General features: G+C 43.6%; 1 protein-coding gene across 7 annotated transcripts in view; it reads left to right on the forward strand.

Annotated features, from left to right (window-relative positions):
* Positions 1-18,629, forward strand: part of OPCML (opioid binding protein/cell adhesion molecule like) — an 828,327-nt gene that overhangs the window by 320,936 nt on the left and 488,762 nt on the right. For 4 of the 7 annotated variants that reach the window (XM_037000907.2, XM_037000908.2, XM_073239468.1 and 1 more), the window contains exon 1: positions 4,066-5,179. In XM_037000907.2, the coding sequence (XP_036856802.2) occupies positions 5,013-5,179 (167 nt within the window). In that variant the 5' untranslated portion in view covers positions 4,066-5,012. The other 3 variants (XM_073239471.1, XM_073239472.1, XM_073239470.1) reach the window with 3 other exon arrangements.

Below are 18,629 nucleotides of genomic sequence, written 5' to 3' on the forward strand. Positions count from 1 at the left end.
CCGATAAACACAAGCTGTAAGTTTTCCCTATTTATGAATAACACGCACTCTGAAATTGTTTTTACAACTGGATACAAATTTCATCAGATAAATTCAGACATGTTTGTTGGGTTCCCCAACAAGACTCCCCAGTAGCCATCCTCATCTGGGCAATTTACCTCCATGATAAAATGAAACCTTATTAATAACCACTTTTGATCCCTAGGCAAATTCTAATTTTAAAATTGGCTTTTCTTTAATGTCAGAGACAGACCCATCTTGTTCCCCATGTCATATACATAAAAAACCTTCAGAGAAATTGGGAATTTGCCTGCCCTGTCCTGAACAGTGAGTGTATCAGTGCAAAGACCACTACAGAGAAGAAACCTGTGGCATTGGGGGAATCTGGCATCTTTCTATAGGTAATAAGAATTAACATTGGCTGAGTACTAATGGAGTGCCAGGAAGGAATCTGATTATGTGCAGTATCTCATTTAGCACTCACAAATACAGTACACAGTCATTACTATTTTTGCTTCTATTTAGAGATGGGAAACTGAAGATTAGTTTCCTGAGGATTGTGAAAAGTCACACAGAAGTAAGTTTCAGAGGTAGGATTCAAATGGACTCCACCGTCAGTATTCTAGTCTTATTCAGGACACTATAAAAAGGGGGCTTTCCATTGAACTTGATTATAGCTGGTAAGTTTCAGTAGACACCAGACTAAAACTTGGGTCACCTGACTTACACTAAGGGTAAGTGAACAGGATTTTCTCAAAAACATATTGATAACTTCATGGCCTCATTCCAAAACAATCTTAGAATCTACTTTCAAAAGCTGAGATGTGACCGACCCAGCAGAGGAAATATATTGAGACAAAGTTTAAGATGAAGGGCCTATTGTAATTTGCAAACAAAGGCAGAGGGCCCCCTCAATCTGGAATGAGGGTTCCATGGATAACATGCCCCCTCCACACACACACAGAACATAAGGAATGTCACCAACTTTTTGTAGCAGTGTGAAAGTAGGTTCTAGATGCGGTACTAGTCTTGTCCTCCATCCTCTACTGGAAAGACCCTTTTCTCCAGCTGTCAACCTGCCATCTCCATGTGACTGTCTCATAGAACCTTTTACTCATTCTTTCAGCCTGGACCTCTCTAACTCTATTCTTTACAGAGTCCTCCCTATCACAAGAAATAGTACCACCTAGTTACCAACCAAAACTTGGGAGTCATCCTGAATCCCTTTATTTTTCTTAAATCCCAGAATCCAAACTCCCAGGAAGTCCTAAACACTATACTTCCAAACTATGCCCCTTAACTTTCCATTTTTCTCCATCACCACTGCCACCGCCATCTCTTCTCCCTTGCTCTACTCCTGAAAACCTCCCTGCTTCTATTCTGTATGCTTGCAAACCATTCTTCACACAACCAAAGTCATATTTTAAAACTTTAGCAGTCAGATCACGTCACTTTCCAGCTTTAATTTTTCCAAAGTCATTGCGCTGCACCGGATCCAGTGCTGCATTTTCTATTAGAAATTGCCCTAAAAACAATGTCTGTAGGTCCGAACTGACGCTCTGGTTTGTACACAGGGTTTTCACATCCTTTTGCTTCTATCGGAAATGTCACAAGTTGTTATCACAGGGAAGTGAGAGTAACAATACATAATCATAATTTATGATGAGTAAATGCATCCAGTATGCCAAGTTCTTTGGCAATGTGTTACATGCATTACCTCATTAATTGTCACCTTGTATTAATCATGTTTTAAATTTTTTTCTGTATTTTATGATGTTTTCTTGCTAATTCTGGAGCGACTGCCCCTCTCAGGGCTGATTTCTAGACACAGCAACCAACGTACCTTCAACATGTCTTTCATATGCAAACCAGTAAGCGAGAGCCCACATCCCCAACCATCTCCTTTGTCCAACTGGCACACAGCAAGCCAGTGTTTCCCATGACATAACCCACCCCAGGGACCAGTAGGGACAACTGAAGAGCACTCCATACCCCGGAGACCCCCAGAATTATTCAAACAACCCAATCCTAAACCTGCTCAGGCTTGCCTCCCCATCTCACCCATTCTTCCCTGTGGAAACCACAAGAAAAGCTCTGGGCCCTGCTTTCCTTTTTTAACCCACGCTGGTGCTGCCCCATGTGGCCCTGTTTGGCTTGCTGTGTCCCTCCTCTTAGGAATACTAAGTAATTAATAAACTATTCTTTCAAGGCAGCTGTCCCTATGCCTGCTGTCCTACCAGACCTTAAACAAAATCTTGGGCCATTTCAAGGCATGCCCGAGCCCTCTGAGATAGCTGAAGTAGGCATTATTTAGCACCAGTTACATGGCTGAAGGGTTGAGGGGCCTGTGTCTGAAGAGACGGTCCAACTTCAGAACCAACACTCTTAGTCAGTGCTCAAATTTGCCCTCCTAAAATATGACTTATATATGTCATGTCATATATCCCAGAGGGGTTTATGTGGGGGTCTTCCTATCACAGTACTCAGCCAAGCATTTCAGAGAAAACTTCTGATAATATAGTACTTTAGTCTTTGTTCATTGTGAACTCCAGCTCTTGTTCTTTCCCATTACAGTTTGGTTTGGCCTTCCATTCTAGAAACGCATATATTGGTCTCTAGCAAGCCTTACAGGTGAATGATATCTCCCCCACAAAATCATAGATTGGCAGAGCATCTCAGAATTTAAATGATTAGGTGTGATATGTATACAGAAGACCCAGGTACACTCAAATCTTAGGGAAAGATGTGTCTCATTAAAACTGCTGGGTGACCCCAAAATAAGTAGCTTGGCTCCGCTGTGAGATGTTGGCCTATCCTCCTGACATAATTACACTTCTTAGCCCTACAGTCTAGGAGCTCACGGGTGAGTGGTCAGCCTGATTCTGGCCTCTTCAAATTTCTGCTTTCTGGAAAGGAGCTGATAAATGTTTTAATATGTTAACACATTTAAAACATATATAGCCTGCCTAGTAAGAAGTATTCTTTGTTTCTGAGGTATGATGATCTATTTAAACATTTAGACCTACTAAGTATGTGGGCTACCATTTTATAAGAGGGGGAGCTGAGGCAGTATTTGTTTATGCTCAGCCCCTCAAAACTGAGAGCAGGTAGTATACCTTTGGGTCCTTCAACAACTAGAGAGTTTAAAGCTTATTTTTGAGTTAAATTTCACTAACAACTTTTCAGACCCCAGCCTAATTTAACAAAAGGATTTGAAAAAGACTACAATAAAGCAAATGCATACAGCAAACATTAAGTTAGGATGCAAACGTATGAGCTATGCAGTAAGGGATGGCTTCCACTGGGGGAGTAGAAAAAAAGCCACATGCCAAGCCCAAAGAAAAGTTTGGGCTCTCCAGTTAAGAATCCAAAGAAACTGGTGGGCTGGCCTTTAAGGATGCCTAATCACCAAGTCTCCCCGCAATACCATTACCGTGCCACTTCGTTTGTTAATCATAAAGCCACAGACGGAGTTTATGAAAGTCAACCTTAATACGTTGTAGGACCTCCATGTGTTTTTCCCACCTCTTCGGTTTTCATAGTAAGATACTTGGATAATAAGCGTGGAGCAGGAAGCGGAGGGCCTCTTTGGCATGCTGTGAGGCAGCGAGCAAGCGTAAGGGCCAGGCGTGTTTCCGAGGTGGATCATCCGAACAGAAAGCGTGCTCCGCCTTACTGCAAAGGCCCAGAGGAGTTCTGCGTTCGGCTGTGCCTTGGCCCAGCAGGGACCGGGCAGCAGAGCGGCGGACGCACACACAGTCCGCTCTCGAGAGTGGGAAACGCAGCTCGTCTCAGGGGTGGGGCTTGGCAACTTCTGCACCGGCTCCAGGGGGAAGGTGTGAGCGTCACTTTGCAATTTGCAGCTTCCCCAGAGCTCCCTCCCCGCCCACCCCTCCCGCTCCCCAACCCGGTCCCCGCCCGCCACCCGCTGGAAGCGTACGGGAGAGGCGCAGCCTTCCGTCGCCCGGCTCGGGTGTCGCAGGGAGCAGAGCCGGAGAGGTGCTGCCGCTCGCCATCCGGCTCGCCGGCCCGTGGCACCGGCGCGGCAGGGGTTAAGGTGGGCGCCCGCCGGGAGAAGCGCGCAGCGCGCAGCCCGCCGCCCGCGCGCGCCGGCACCGGAGCAAGTGGCGGTCAGCGGTGCAGCTGCTGCCATGACAACCCCGTCGGCCGGGGCCCGCGCGCGTCGGGGCCGCTCCCGGGAGGACGGCGGCGCGGAGGCCGGGGGCGGCCGCTGAGCGTGGCGTCGCGCGTCCCCGCGTCCCTTGCCGCGTCCCCGGAGGAGGTGGGGGCGCCGCCCCCAGCTCCGGAGCGCCCGGAGCCTGCGCCGGGCGGCGCTCCGCGGGCGGGCGAGCGCGGGCCGGGCTGGCCTCCAGTCGCCGCCCGGGCTGCCGGAGGACGTCCGCGGACCGGAGGATCCTCGGGCTCGGACGGCTGCGGGTCCCCGCGCTGGAACTTTCTACCGCCTCTGGGTTCCAGATTCGAGACTTGGGCTGGTTTAAAATACAACTATCTACACATGTGTGTGATCTAATAAAACATTTCTCCTCTCCTTGAAGCAGCAGCTTTTTATGACATCTCCTTTATGTCAGAGACACTTGCCTTGCTTCTTTGGGTTATAAACTTTTGATGCCAGACCTCTGCAGAACGTGCCCATCTGAATCCTAAAGTAGCATCTTGAAGAAAGAGGCAGAGAACGAGCAATCTGTGACCTTCATCCCTGCACCTACCTCCTTCCTCTCCCGGCTGCCTCCCTCCACCCCAGGGGAGCGTCAAGAAAGCTCTTTTTGGCTGCAGGAGGGGGCATCTGGTTCTGTGAGGCTGGAAAGCCGAGGCAGGATCTGAGGAAGAACCGTTAGACTCCGGAGAGCCCGGACTGCTGCTCCTTCCCCCCTGCCTCTGGCTCGCTCCCTCCCCGGGCTCCCCTCCAGCGCTCTCTGAGACCCGCTGGTGTGTGGGGCAGGGGACGAGGACCGCGCCGCTGCCAGAGTTCTGGGAAGTTGTGGCTGTCGAGGATGGGGGTCTGTGGGTCCCTGTTCCTGTCCTGGAAGTGCCTCGTGGTCGTGTCTCTCAGGCTGCTGTTCCTTGTACCCACAGGAGTGCCGGTGCGCAGCGGAGATGCCACCTTCCCCAAAGCTATGGACAACGTGACGGTCCGGCAGGGGGAGAGCGCCACCCTCAGGTAGGGAGCTGTACTTCAGCGGGGGCTGTGCCCCCTGGATGTGAGGGTGTGATTGCAGGGGTCCCAGGCAAGGAGGAGAGAGAGAACAGAAGGCTTGCGTGGGGACTGCAGCACGTGAAAGGGCCTTTTGCAGGCCGGAGAGAGGGGCCCACTTGTGTACTGTGGCAGCTAACGCCCATCCTCCTGGACAGGTTTGTCCTTTGCTCTGGCTTTTCTGGTCCACAATCTTGCAGTTGAACACTTAGGGCCATGCTGGGGACTCCAGGTGTCTATGAAGCCGTGACATGGCTAGATTCACTTTTGCCTGAGCACCAGGATGGGAACATAAGAGCCCTAGAGTTGAAATACTGGGGGCCGGGAAGGGGGGCAGGGGACTGGTGAGTCGAAGCTCACTGGTGGCTCTTTTACAGGCCTGAAGATATATTAGGAGGCAGGATAATCCTCTGGATGGGCAAGCTTGCTGCTGTCAGAGAGATCCCTAAAACGCAAGCTCTGGAATGGAATTGCCAGCGCTAGCCATGGCCCTTTATGGGTCTGCTCGAGAGTCAGCCATGCGCATCATCCTGTGTGGTGCTCCAGGGGCCCCTATTATAAATTATGAGGGCAGTTTTATTTTTGCAGGCTCGGGCCAAGGAGAGGAAACATGTAGCTTTTATGCAAGGACATCACTGTTGTGCGAAAAGCAGAATAGAAAGCTTTTTGTTTTACCTTAATGAGTTACAGAGAATCACTTACATGCTCCAGGCAGAGGGGTGGAGATTCTTGGAATATGAACCTTTAGGGACTGGGCCTGCTGCAGCAGAGACTTTAATAAAAATGCAGCCACCACTTTCCACCAGCTCAGCAGATATCATCTTTTATACCTTTAATGAGGCAGTTCTGGTCCTAGGAGACAGATTCAGGGACGTCCCAGCTTACTCTGGCTCACAGTGTACACAGGCTGAATGTGTTTGCCCTGCCTATGACTTTGATGGTTATAGTGAAAATAAAACACTCTGCCCCAGATTCTGCAGCCAAAAAGCCTGGCATCCCTGAAGAACAAATGAAGGTAGGTTTTCCTGCCTGTTCCTTGGCTCCTGTTGTTGAATTCTCTCTGCATCTAGACAAGCCTCTCCCTGGGGAAGGAAAGAAAGGCCTTGATGCACTGGCTATTCTTTCCCAAGCCCAGGCACTGAGGTTGGCTTCTTGCCACCTTGGGTAATTCTTAGCTGCACCTTCTTTTGAGTTAGAGAACAGACCCCACACCGTGTCTGCTGGTGGTCAGGGGCCCTGGAGAAAAGGGGAAAAAAGGGGGAGAGAGACAGACCTCCCTCCTTACCACAGGAAGCAAAACCCTCTAGGCCATGTGAGTGCCCCACAGTCTGTCCCAGATTGGAGTGTGATATGCCTACTTCACTGTCTCAAAGACGTTCAGGACTCCATTCCCTGAGAACTGACTTGTGGATGCACATTTGCAGTAGACCAGTCAGCTCAAATATAGAGCAGCACCTAGGCTACAGTGCACATTAACCAGGGAATCGTGAGTAAATGTTAGTAGGTGTGAAGGGATGTCGACGCTGCCACATACCTCTTGATCTTCTAATCTACTCCTGTGGGAAGAAAGGCCCAACTTGAATAAGGCCTCACTTATGAACTTTACAAAATCCTCTGTCCTCTTCCTGCCCCTGAAAGTTAAACTAGAAACTTAAAAGACTCCTGCTTTGTTTTTCCTGATGCAGTAAGACTATTTCACCAGCAGAGGGCCAGCTTTGCTCGACCTTTTTTTACTAGCTGCTGGCCTGTTTTCATGATCTTCAATTCTAGTGTTTAGCAGCTGGGTTTGGTAATGGGAATGGGAATAAAAAAAGGAAAAGCTGAATAGTTGCTTTTTGTTCTTCGTGGAGGGAAAAAGAAAACCCGTACATGTTCGAGTGTAACTGCTATCTGTACCTGTTTGCATGCTTTATTTTTTAAAAGAGAGCACGTCTCTTGTTGATTTTGCCTCTCATCTTCTGTATAATCTGTCCTGAAATAGAGAAATTCAGTACAGTGTACACATTTAAATCTCCTTACATACTCTATTTTTTTTTGCTTCTTGTTTTCTCTTTTATTACTTTCTTCCTTAATTTTTATCAGAGGCTTCCATTTTATAAGCTTTTGTCTATTACTCATTCTCTTCTCTTTTTATTTTTGCCTTTATCACTTAACTCTTATTCTCTGATATTTTGAAATTCTTATTTCACTACTGTCCCAGTGTTTCTTAAAACAACATAAACAGCCCCTGTGGCTTCCTGGGGATCCCAGCCTCTCTCTTTTGTTTTCCATACTCCTTTGGTTTACTGACTGAAAGCTGTGTGCCTCAGGAAGTCCACTGCCTCAGCCCTAGATGAATGTATCATATTTCATTTCATGTTTGATTTTTTTCCCTTAAGATACTGTAATTCTCAAGTATGGTCACTCTTTAGGCCCCTTAAAGGTGTTCCACTGGGAATTCAGTGTTTGGGAATTTAGTGTTCTGAATGCATTAAATGTTCAGAATCTATTGGGAAAACATGGATGATTTCCATGCCCATCAGCCACAGAAATACTTTTCAAATGTGGCTGCCCTGGATCAGGGTGCCCCTAGCCTGTTTCTAAATCTTGAATACTGCTGTGTAGAAGCCCAAATACCTGGTAGGAAAAGCAAAGGAATGGAGACAGCTGGGTCCTCCTTATCTATTGAGAAATTGCACGGCTTAGAGAAAGATGATTTCCTGGCTTGGAGATGCCAGTTTGTTGTGCTAGTTCTTTGAGGGACGTTAGAAAGCGACATGCCAAAGGTGACACTGGAGTTCTGAATGTGAATGGAACACATTTTATACAAGTGAGGCAATATTATTTTCCTCATAACTACTCACAGAGCTACTTGGAAAGTAAAAATAATTATTTGAATGTTGCGTTATTTCACCTTCTTGGAAGAGAGATGTTATGGAAAATGAAGGTGGTATTCACAAAGGCTGAATTATACCTTTTATGAATCTGAGTTGAATTCATTATTGCAAATGGGCCCTCTTCGCCAGAATCATTTCATTACAATTATCCGCTGTTGGTTTAAAAATGTTCTGCGCCTTTCCATTAGATTAGAGATGACATGTATCTAGAAGTCTTGTGTCTGTCAAGAAAGGAGCCCAGGATGCTTGTGTGGTCCGCTGATGGCTATTAATCCATTTTGGTTGCAGGCTGAGGGCCAGATGCACTTGCTCATGGGCCTCAATCTCCTCTAAACCTGCTTTTGTTTCTCAGTGGGACCCATCATCTGTGCACATGAACCGTTTGAGGGGGTGTACGGAGGGTTGATGGATAGAGGTTGCACCTAGAGCTGGGATGGAGGTTGGAGTTGTTGCTACAACTGTTCCACTAAATGGGAAAAGTTTCCACAAACACACTGTTTGTTTTTGTGTGTGTGTGTTTATCTTTTTGTTGTTTTTAATATGGCAGGGTAGTCAGTTTTGCTGATCTGCAATTATACGTAGTCTTTTCTAAAATGTCCCTGCATTTTCATTTGGAGTTCTGTGCTAATCCATTCAGAACCAAGTACTTAAGGGTTAACTACTGCCAAGGAATAATCTGAACAGCAGGATTTCACCCAAGCAACTGGGGCAGTCAGGCTCCCAAGGACAACATCCTATTGTTCGCCAGAGTGTTTTTCTGTATTTTGCACTCACCATCGGCAGCTTTTCTTTCTGTGTAAATTAGAAAATGCAGAGTAGCCACTAGGTTATTCAAAACAAGTGCACAACTCTTGCATTTCAGTGTTTAAGTTGCCTGAACTGAATAGGACAAGGGTAAGTGTAAAGTCTTGGCTCAGGGTCTGGGAAGATGCGGGGAAGTGCCAGTCTGCCGTAAGCGTTCCTGAAGGGTGGTGTTGCCTTAGGCTGGTGTGACTGTGGATGCTTTTTAAACATCCCACTGCCAGGCTTCCAGACAAGTGAAATTAAAACCTCTGGAGCTGGGCTTATGTGTGAGGATTTAAAACATCTCTCCCAGTATTTCTAATGTGGAGACAGGCAGAGAACCACTGCTGTGAGGCCTTGTCCTGCCCCAGAGCATCTGAGCAGGGCTGGAATCCCAGGACCCTGCACCACATACATGTCTCCTCGGCACCCAAGGTCTTCCTTGTGCCCCAGAAAGAGCCCTGGCCTCAAAGACCTACAGACCTGAGTTTGATTTGTATCTGCACTAACCAACTATGTGATTTTGAGCACTTCCTCTCAGATCTGTACACATGGGAATTGTGTCTGCCCAGTCCGTGACCTCAGGTGTGATGAAGCCTATGGCATTATTCTGTTAACCATAAAGCAACATATATATGCAGGTTGTTAACTGGTGCCAGTCCAGACGCCTCAGTAACAGCCTATATGATGTTCCACATCTCTTCCCAGTTCCTCTGCTCTACCTCCTTTCCCCCCTCCCCCACACACCTACACACCTTTAAAATATGCTACTCTCTTCCAAGGTTCACTCTTCATCCCACTTCCTGCTTGTGATCAAGGATCACCCTCATCCGAGCTGCCCTAACACTCGGTGGAGATCTCTGTTCCAAGATGTACTCAGTGCGGGCGTGACCTTCAGGTGCGCTTTGGCCTGAGCTCCTGGAGGTTAAGAGCCATGTCTTACGTCCTGAGCACAGATGCGGCGGTGCATACTAAGGATTAAAAAATTACATGTGGGTTGAATACTTTAATCCATTTTAATGGGACTCAGTCTCTTATAATGTATCATGACCTCTACAGCAAATGAAGTGCTTTATAGCTAACGGGTTTCATTCTCTTCAAAATATGATGCTGGAACATTCAGGCACAGCAGTTGGTTATGATGTGGGATGCCTGAGGGACTTTTGATTCTGCTTAAGTCACTTGCCAGAGGGGACAGTTAAATCCACCCATGGTCACAGTCTGATTGGAATAGTTGTGAAAGTCTTCACCATCTCTGGGGGCGGGACAGGAGCTGAGAGGAATCATTTTAGTAGCAGTAGAGTCATGCATTTGAAAGTGATGCTGTCTCTGCAGAGATCTGCCCTGCTGTAGAAGCAAAGCGATACACAGGACAAGGAGGCAGTAGCGGCAGACAGGCTGCCCAGTGATTCTGCCTGGGAAGGTGGTGTGTCAGGGCTGGAGCACAGCTGCAGGACCCAGCAGGCCTGAAGAGCAGGGCGGCAAGACTCGGACACTCCCTGATGTCACTGATCAGTAGGAACGCATCTGCCTTCCCCAACACACACCACCCCCCATAATTACCCAAATGTTAAAGCTGGGGATGGGACAGGAAGTTCTCAGCATTCAAAGTATCTGTTCTGTGGCTTCCTGAATTCCTCTGGAGAACTCAGCAGCTCTTATCAGGCCCTTTGGTTCATTTTTTTTTGGCTCTTGGGTTCAGTTTAGTCCTGCGGTTCTCCTTTCCCTTCCTTCCAGGGACTGTTCCCTTGGCCTGTTTGCTGTGCCACTACGTGGCTGGCTCTGAGGGACCCGGAGAGGACAGCAGCACAGGCCAGTGTGTGTTACAGATCTCATGGGGTCCAGCAGTGAGATGCAGCCAACAGGAGCCAAAAAGGTCTTATTTGACCTCCCTGAGAGAGGACTTTGAAAATGACTCATTAAGGGGAAGCAGTGTTCACAGCCAATGAGATAAGAGAGAATTATGGTCCAAGACATCTTCAGGGCTGGCAGAAATTTGCATTGCCTACTAAGTTAGGAACCAGTGTTATCTTCTCTCTCTCTCTCTTTTTTAATTTCTTTTTAATCCAGGCAAGACAGCATCAGATTACTTCAGGTTTGCTTGTTTGTTTATTATTTTCCCTGAAGAAAGATGCTTCTGCTGATGGGTCTAGTGGAGTAGAGAGAAAGTTGGTTTGGAGTGGGTTGGGGGAGATGATACACTCCTAGAGTTTCTTGTATCTCTTCTAAGACGTGAAAACTGAAGCTTTCAGGGCTTACTCTGCCTTGATCTGTGTGTCATTTCCTTGATAGGGAAGTATCTGAGACTTATGTCACTCTCCCTGTGGGATCATACCATCTACCCTTTAATAAAATTCTCAAGGGGGGCTTTTAAAACAAAAAAGCTTTATTACCTATTACCTAATAAGTGTTAGATGCCAGGCCAATTACTTGTTTTATGCAATTTTCAGAATATTTAGACTCCCTGTTAAAGTCTTAAAGATTGAGGTTTAGAAAAGTTAGGTCGCTTGCCTTTGGTCACATTGTTATGTGTCAACATCTGGACTTGCTCCTGGAAGACTTTTGTTCTTCTCGGTAGCCCAGGTATAGAGAACAGAGAAAGTTTCTGTGTGCCTCACGCAGTACAAACCAAAGCACCCTTTCTGTTCCCCGGTATTTGATCCAAGGGTCAGAGAGTGTGCATTTCCCTTGAGGGCTGTCTGTCTGCTGTCCTGCTGTGAGCAGTCTCATTTCATTTTCTGGAGCTTAAGTCCCTCACCTGAACAATAGTACATGTTGCTTTATCTTCTCGGGCTGGAAATAATGCTGCAAAAAGTGCAAACACTGAGAGCCGCCTGAGGGCTGAGTGTACTGACAAGACATAACCTGTGGCTTCACTTTGCACCTGTCCTCAGTGCTGTCCTTTCCTGTTACATGACCTCCTGCAGTGCCCACAGTATCTCTAAGGACACTGCAACCAACACAAAGTAGGCAGGTGACCTGTTGATAACCCACCAATGCTAAAGCATTTCCATGACAACTGAGGAGATGAGTATCTATATGGTGGTGGAGAATGAAGAGAAGTAATTTTTTAAAGCATTTTTATGTCATTTCATAATCCTCTTTCCTCACTGTTATATTCATATTTTAATTTAAACCATTAAGGCTGTGAAGACAGAGAACCGTAGGCCTTGTACTCACCTTGCCACTGACTCATACCCTAGAGAACCACCTGACCCCTCATGGCCTCCTCTTCTCTGCAGACGGCGCATTTTGCTTAAATCAAAGAGATGCTGAAGGATGTGACCTGGCTTCCCATAAAAGCGCTGATCAATAAAATGTTTAAAAATTGGTTTTGAATATTAAACATTTTCAGTGGGTCTGAAAATTTATGGTATCCCGATTAACCAAGTCCCCACTGAATAATAGGAACAAAGAATGTTTTAAGTGGCTGTCAAGTTTTCTGACTAGCCCACGGAAGATAATTTAACTCATAATTATCCAAAATGCTATAGACTAGCGGTGAAGAATAATATAGAAAACAATGTTGTTGTAGAAGTAATTACACAAAAGAGAAAAAAATGAGTATTATAATTTTCTGCTTATCTTGAATGCCAATACCGAAGAAATGTAGGCATAATTAGAGGGAGATAGTATGGAAACATTTTCTGCAAGATATTCCTGTGTATTTTTAAAAGTTTTGGAGTTTGTGTTATTGTTTCCTGTGTGCCAAATTCAATTTAAAGGTGTATATCTTTTGTTTTATTTGATTCAAGTATGTATATGCATTTGCCACTTCTCTGATGATTGGGTACATTTTCATCAACACCGATGAAGAAAGGAGGATAGATAAAGAAAATGAAAGACAAAGATAGAAAGAGGGCTCAGAGTAGGGGAGAGATTTTCCCTAGCTGTCTACGAACAGTTGAAGGAAGACTAAGGAGCTTAAGAGGAGGGGAAGGGGCCTGTGTGTGGCACAAAAGAGCCTGAAGTGGGATCGCTGAATCACCAGAGGCAGAGCAGGGGAGGAAGGGAGAGCAGACAAGAATTACTGTTCCCCACCAGCTGAGTGTCTGGTGTGTGAGGGTCTCCACCCCCAACTGTCCAGGCCACAGACCATACACAGGTAGGCATCTAGCACCCATCCTAAGTAAAGACAAAGAGCAATTTAGGGCTCAGTTGCTACCTGGCTGCTAGGCTCTTTCCGAACCTCACCTCCCACTTGCCCTGTAGCTGTCACCCTCCTTGTCACCAGGGCCTCATCCATGTCCTGCTGCTCTGTGTTGTCCCTGCCCCCGGCCCTGGATGATCAGGGTTCCTTCCTTGTCCTGCCAGGACCTCTTCTCCAAGACCAGGTCCACCTTTCACCCCTCCCTCCCAGCCTGGTGGTTCATGCACCTGCCGGGGCTGACTGTATGCGTGCTCACACTGAATGCCTATTTTGGAGACCACCTCAAGTGCAGGCAGCAAGTGAGTGCTAAGCTAAGTCTTGGTCCTTTGCAATTAAACCATTCATGGTCATTGTCAGATATATGAACTGCCACAGCAGATGCTTGTCTACCTTGACGGGGATGACTGTGATTTATGCCATCCCAACATCGGGTCTGTTGCTCACTGTTTGGAACTTCAAACAGTGGATGGATAAAAAAGGAAGAGCTGGCATCTGTTATTCAGGGAATTGGGTCAGCCATGTGTTTTACTGGAGTGGCCATGCTCACACTGAGACACTTGTTTACAAGTCACCCTGCCATGTGAGAGGAGGAAGGAATTGTGTTCAGCTTTGTCCTGTGCTTTCTACGCCATCTCTAAAAATATACCTCTTCCCATTGTTTTCACTGCTTCCGTGCCTTTTGTTAAATACACTAATATCCACTCTTCATCTTTGTGTTTCCAGTGTGCAGCATGATACTTAAAATGCCATGGGTGCTCCAAGGTTGTCAAAAAGGTAAACGTTTGTCTAGCTTGGATTAACACATAGTCTACAGGCACACACCTGATCATCTACATTTGCTCTCTTACAACACTAAACTATGTTTTCTACCTTTATCTTGCATCTACCTACCACTTCAGCATTTTATTAAAAAGAAAAATAATAATAATAATAAAGGATCCACATATAAATCAAGTATAAAAATCAAACGAATATTCATATTTGACCTGATTGTTTATAGTTCATAATGCGTGATCAAAACCGAAAGTTTCTGTGATGACTGCCCTTGCACTGTTCACCATGTAAGAACTTATTCACTATGTAAGAATTTGTTCACCATGTAAGAACTTGTTCGTTATGCTTCAGAAGATTGGAGACTGATGAGAATTAGGTTTGGGGTGGATTAATGATTGTGCATTGAGCATTGAGTCCCCTGTACAGAATTTTATTGTTGTTAACAACCATTTTATCAATAAATATGAGAGATGCCCTCTAAAAAAAAAAAAAGATAAACGTTTGTCCATGATCACTACCTTTCTGCCCTCCAAGTGCACACGTGTGCACACACACACACACACACACACACACACACACACACACGCATATCTACTTTTTTTTAATGAAGATATTCTTACTCATTTTGAAGTAATTGGGAAGTCACTGAAATTACAACCTGATTCTGGCATTTGAATCCTGTTTGAGATAATGATCTCTCCCTAGATAGTTGGTATTTAACTTGTCCTGTCTTCTCCTGCTTGCTATAATTGCAGTATTTGTGAATTTCACAATGTTCTGAAATCCCCTGGCAGGAAATCTTGATCAGTTGTGAAGAGGTGTGCCTGAACCTTCCCTTTTGATCAAGGTTACCAAACTGATGATGGCACATTCTGGAAGTACATCCACAAACTTTAAGGGATGGAAAAGCCAATCTGAGTAATCTTAAACTGCCGAGGACATGCTGGGATGAAGGGATGTATGGTCCCATTTCCTAGGCTGTCTGAAATGCAGCTGTTTCTATAATAAATTCTCACTGTGATATCCATGAATATGTCTTAGCAGTGCAAATTCTGCTGTACCTTGCAGGGGAAACTGCCTGTAGGCTGTCTCTTGATTATATACTGTTTCCAATTGGCTGGTCAGTGGTCACTTAGTGAAATGTAAGATAAAGTAGAACCTTTATCAAGAGGTTAAGAACACAGATTTTGTAGTCAAAAGGCTCACTTCTAATCCCAGCTCTGGTACTTATTGGCTGTGTGTGGTTGGATAAGTGGCTAAATTTCTCTAAGCCCCAATTTCCTGATTAAAAAAGAGGGATTATATCCCCACATCACTGGGACATTGGACAGGAATATGTGGTATCCATTTTGTAAGAATTTAGATTGAAGTCTGACATGTAGCAAACTCACAGTAAGCAGGAGCATTAACTTGTTTAAAATATAAGTTACGGAATTCACAGTTTAAACAAGCAGCTTTTATTGACTATGCCAAGTGCTGTGCTAGGCAGCGTGAAAATTATAAAGTTGAATTAATACTTGAATCTCTGCCTTTAAGCACTCACATCTAGTGAATATATTAGCAGAATAAGGGGCCCAAAGATCAGGGCATGGGGGCGGAAAGGAGAGAGAAGGAGAAGAAGGGAGGAGGGCCCAGTAACAGTTACTTAAAATGCTCCACATTAAATGTTCACTTAGACAGACTCGCATATTTGTGTCCACCATGTCACTCCACTCCAAAAGGTACAGACCAATTTCATCCCCCTCAATGCCCTCTTTTTAATTGTGGCTAAATATATATAAGGTGAAATTTGCCATTTTAACCTTTTTTAAGTATCCTGTACTGTAACATTAAATACATTCACATTATGTTCAGCCCTCACCACCATCCATCTCCAGAATTCTGCTCATCTTTCCAAACTGGGGCCCTGTGCCCATTAACCACTAACTTCCCCCATTCCTCACAGCCTCTGGAAACCACCTTTCTACTTTCTGTCTGTATGAATTTGACTCCTTCTAGGAACCTCATGCAAGTAGTATTGTAGCATTTGTTCTTTCGTGACTGGCCTGTTTCACTTGGCATAATGTCTTCAAGGTTCATCCATGCTCTAGTACGTGTCAGGATTTCCTTCCTTCTTAAGGCTGAACAATATCCCATTATACGTGTGTGCCTCATTTTCTTTATTGGTTCATTTGTTGATGGACACTAGGGTGGCTCCCACCCACCGTTTGGCTAGTGTGAAGAATGCTGCTAGAACATGGATGTGTTCAAGATCCTGCTTTCAATTCTTTAGGTATATACCCAGAAGTAGAATTGTATATACCCAGAAGTGGATCGATCATAGGGTAATTCACTTTAATTTTTGAGGGACTATCATACCATTTTCCATAATGGCTGCACCATTTTAAAGTCCCTCCAGCAATGAATAAGGGTCCTAATTTCTCTACATCCTTGCCAATACTTATTTTCTATTTTGGGGAGATAATAGCCATTTTAATGGAAGTGAAGTTTTTATTTTCATTTTGATTAACATTTTTCTAATGGTCAATGATATTCATGTGCTTATTGGCCATTTATATATATTATACATGTATTGGGGAAATGTTTATTCAAGTTGATTAAGTTGATTGCCCATTAGATTGTTTTGCTGTTGAGTTGTAAGAGTTTTTTATATATTCTGGATATTAATCCCTTCTTAGATACATGATTTGCATATATATTATCTCATCTTAGATTGCCTGTTCAGTCTGTTGATAATGTCTTTTGATGCATGAAAGTTTTCAGTTTTGAGATAGTCCATTTTATCCATTTTTTCTTTTTTTGCTTATGCTTTTGGTGTCATAACCAAGAAATTACAGCCAAATCAAATGTCATGAAGCTTTTCCCTGTGTTTTCTTCAAAGAGTTTTATAACTTTAGTTCTTACATTTAGGTCTTTGATCAATTTCAAATTACTTTTTGTATATGGTGTAAGGTAAAATCAACTTAATTGTTTTCATTTCGTTATGCAATTTTCCCAGCACTGTTTGTTTAAAAAGACTATCCTTTCTCCATTGAGGAGTCTTGACACCCTTGTTGACAATAATTTGAACATATATGAAGGGTTTATTTCTGGTCTTTCTATTCTATTCCATTGGCCTATTCTTTCTTCATTCCAATGCCACACTGTTTTGATTCCTATAGTTCTCTGGTAGGTTTTAAAATCGGGAGGTGTGAGACCTTCAACTTTGTTCTCTTTAAAGATTATTTTAGCTCTTTGGGATCTTCTGAGGTTCCATATAGATTTTAGGATGGATTTTTCTATTTCTGCAAAAAAAGAAATAAATCACTGGTGTGTCGATAGGAATTGCATTGACTCTAGATAGCTTAAAGTAGTATCGACATCTTAAAATATTAAGTCTCCCAATCCATAAACAAAGGTTTTCTTTCCAATAATTTTTGTCTTCTTTAATTTATTTCAGAAACTTTTTTGTAGTTTTCAGTGTACAAGTCTTTTACCTCCTTGGTTCAGTTTGTCCATAAGCATTTTTTAATGTTATTATAAATTTCTTTTTTGAATTGTACATTGTTATTGCATAGCAGCATAACTGATTTTATGTGTTGATTTTGTATCTTGTAATTTTGCTGAATTCTTTTATTAGTTCCAACAATTTTTGTGGACTCTTTGGGAGTCCCTGCATATAAAATTATGTTATCTTCAAACAGAGATGATTTTAATTCTTCCTTTCCAATTTGAATTCCTTTTATACCTTTTTCTTGACTAACTGCCCTGGCTAGGACTTTTAGTACCATATTGAATAGAAGTGTTGAAGGCATCCTTATGTTGCTCCTGATGTTAGAGAAAAAGATTTAGTTTTTCATCACTGAGTATGTCAACTGTGCATATTTCCTATATGGCCTTTATTATGCTTATGCAGTTCCTTCTACTCCTAGTTTATTAAGTTTTTATCATGAAAGGGTGTAAAGGTGTTTAATTTTATCAAATGCTTTTTCTGTACCAATTAGATTTTTTTTCTGTTGTTCTGCTAATACAGTGTATTACATTGAGTGATTTTCATATGTTGAACCATCCTTGCGTTCTAGGAACAAATTCTCCTGGGTTGTAGTAGATAATGTTTTAACATCCTGTTGAATTTAGTTTGCTAGTGCATTGCTGAGGATTTTTGCATCAATGATCATAGAGATGTTGGTCTGTAGTGTTCATATCTTTTGTCTTTTTCTAGCTTTGTTATTAGAATAATGCAAACCTCATAAAATAAGTTTGGATGTTTACCCTCCTCTTTAATTTTTTGGAAGAGTTTGAGGGTGACCATGGTTCATTCTTCTTTAAATCCTTGTTAAAATTCACAAGTGGAACCATTTGGCCTTGGGCTTTTCTTTGTTGGGAGATTTTTGATTACTGATTAAATTCCCTAACTAATTATAAGTCTGTTCAGATTTACTATTTATTCATGATTCACTTTTAGTAGGTTGTATGTTGCTAGGAATTTGTCCATTTTATTTAGATGATCCAAATTGTTCACATACAATTATTATAATACTCTCTTGTAATCCTTTTAATGTCTGAAAAATTGGTTGTAATGTCCCTTCTTTCATTTTAATTTTAGTTATTTGAGTCTTCTTTCTTTTTGCTTAGTTAATCTTAGCTAAAAGTTTGTTAATTTTGTTAATCTTTTCAAAGAATTATCTCTTGGGTTTATTGAATCAATTTTTTTTCTGTTGTCTATTCCATTGATCTCTTCTTTAATATTTACTATTTCCTTTTTTTTGTTGTTGTTAGTTTTATGTTTAGTTTGGATAGAGGTTCAGGCCACTGCTTCCTCTAATCAGCACTTCACTGTGGTGCCATGACAAGT

Source organism: Manis javanica, chromosome 6, assembly GCF_040802235.1.
Source record: "Manis javanica isolate MJ-LG chromosome 6, MJ_LKY, whole genome shotgun sequence".
NCBI classification, from domain to species: domain Eukaryota; kingdom Metazoa; phylum Chordata; class Mammalia; order Pholidota; family Manidae; genus Manis; species Manis javanica.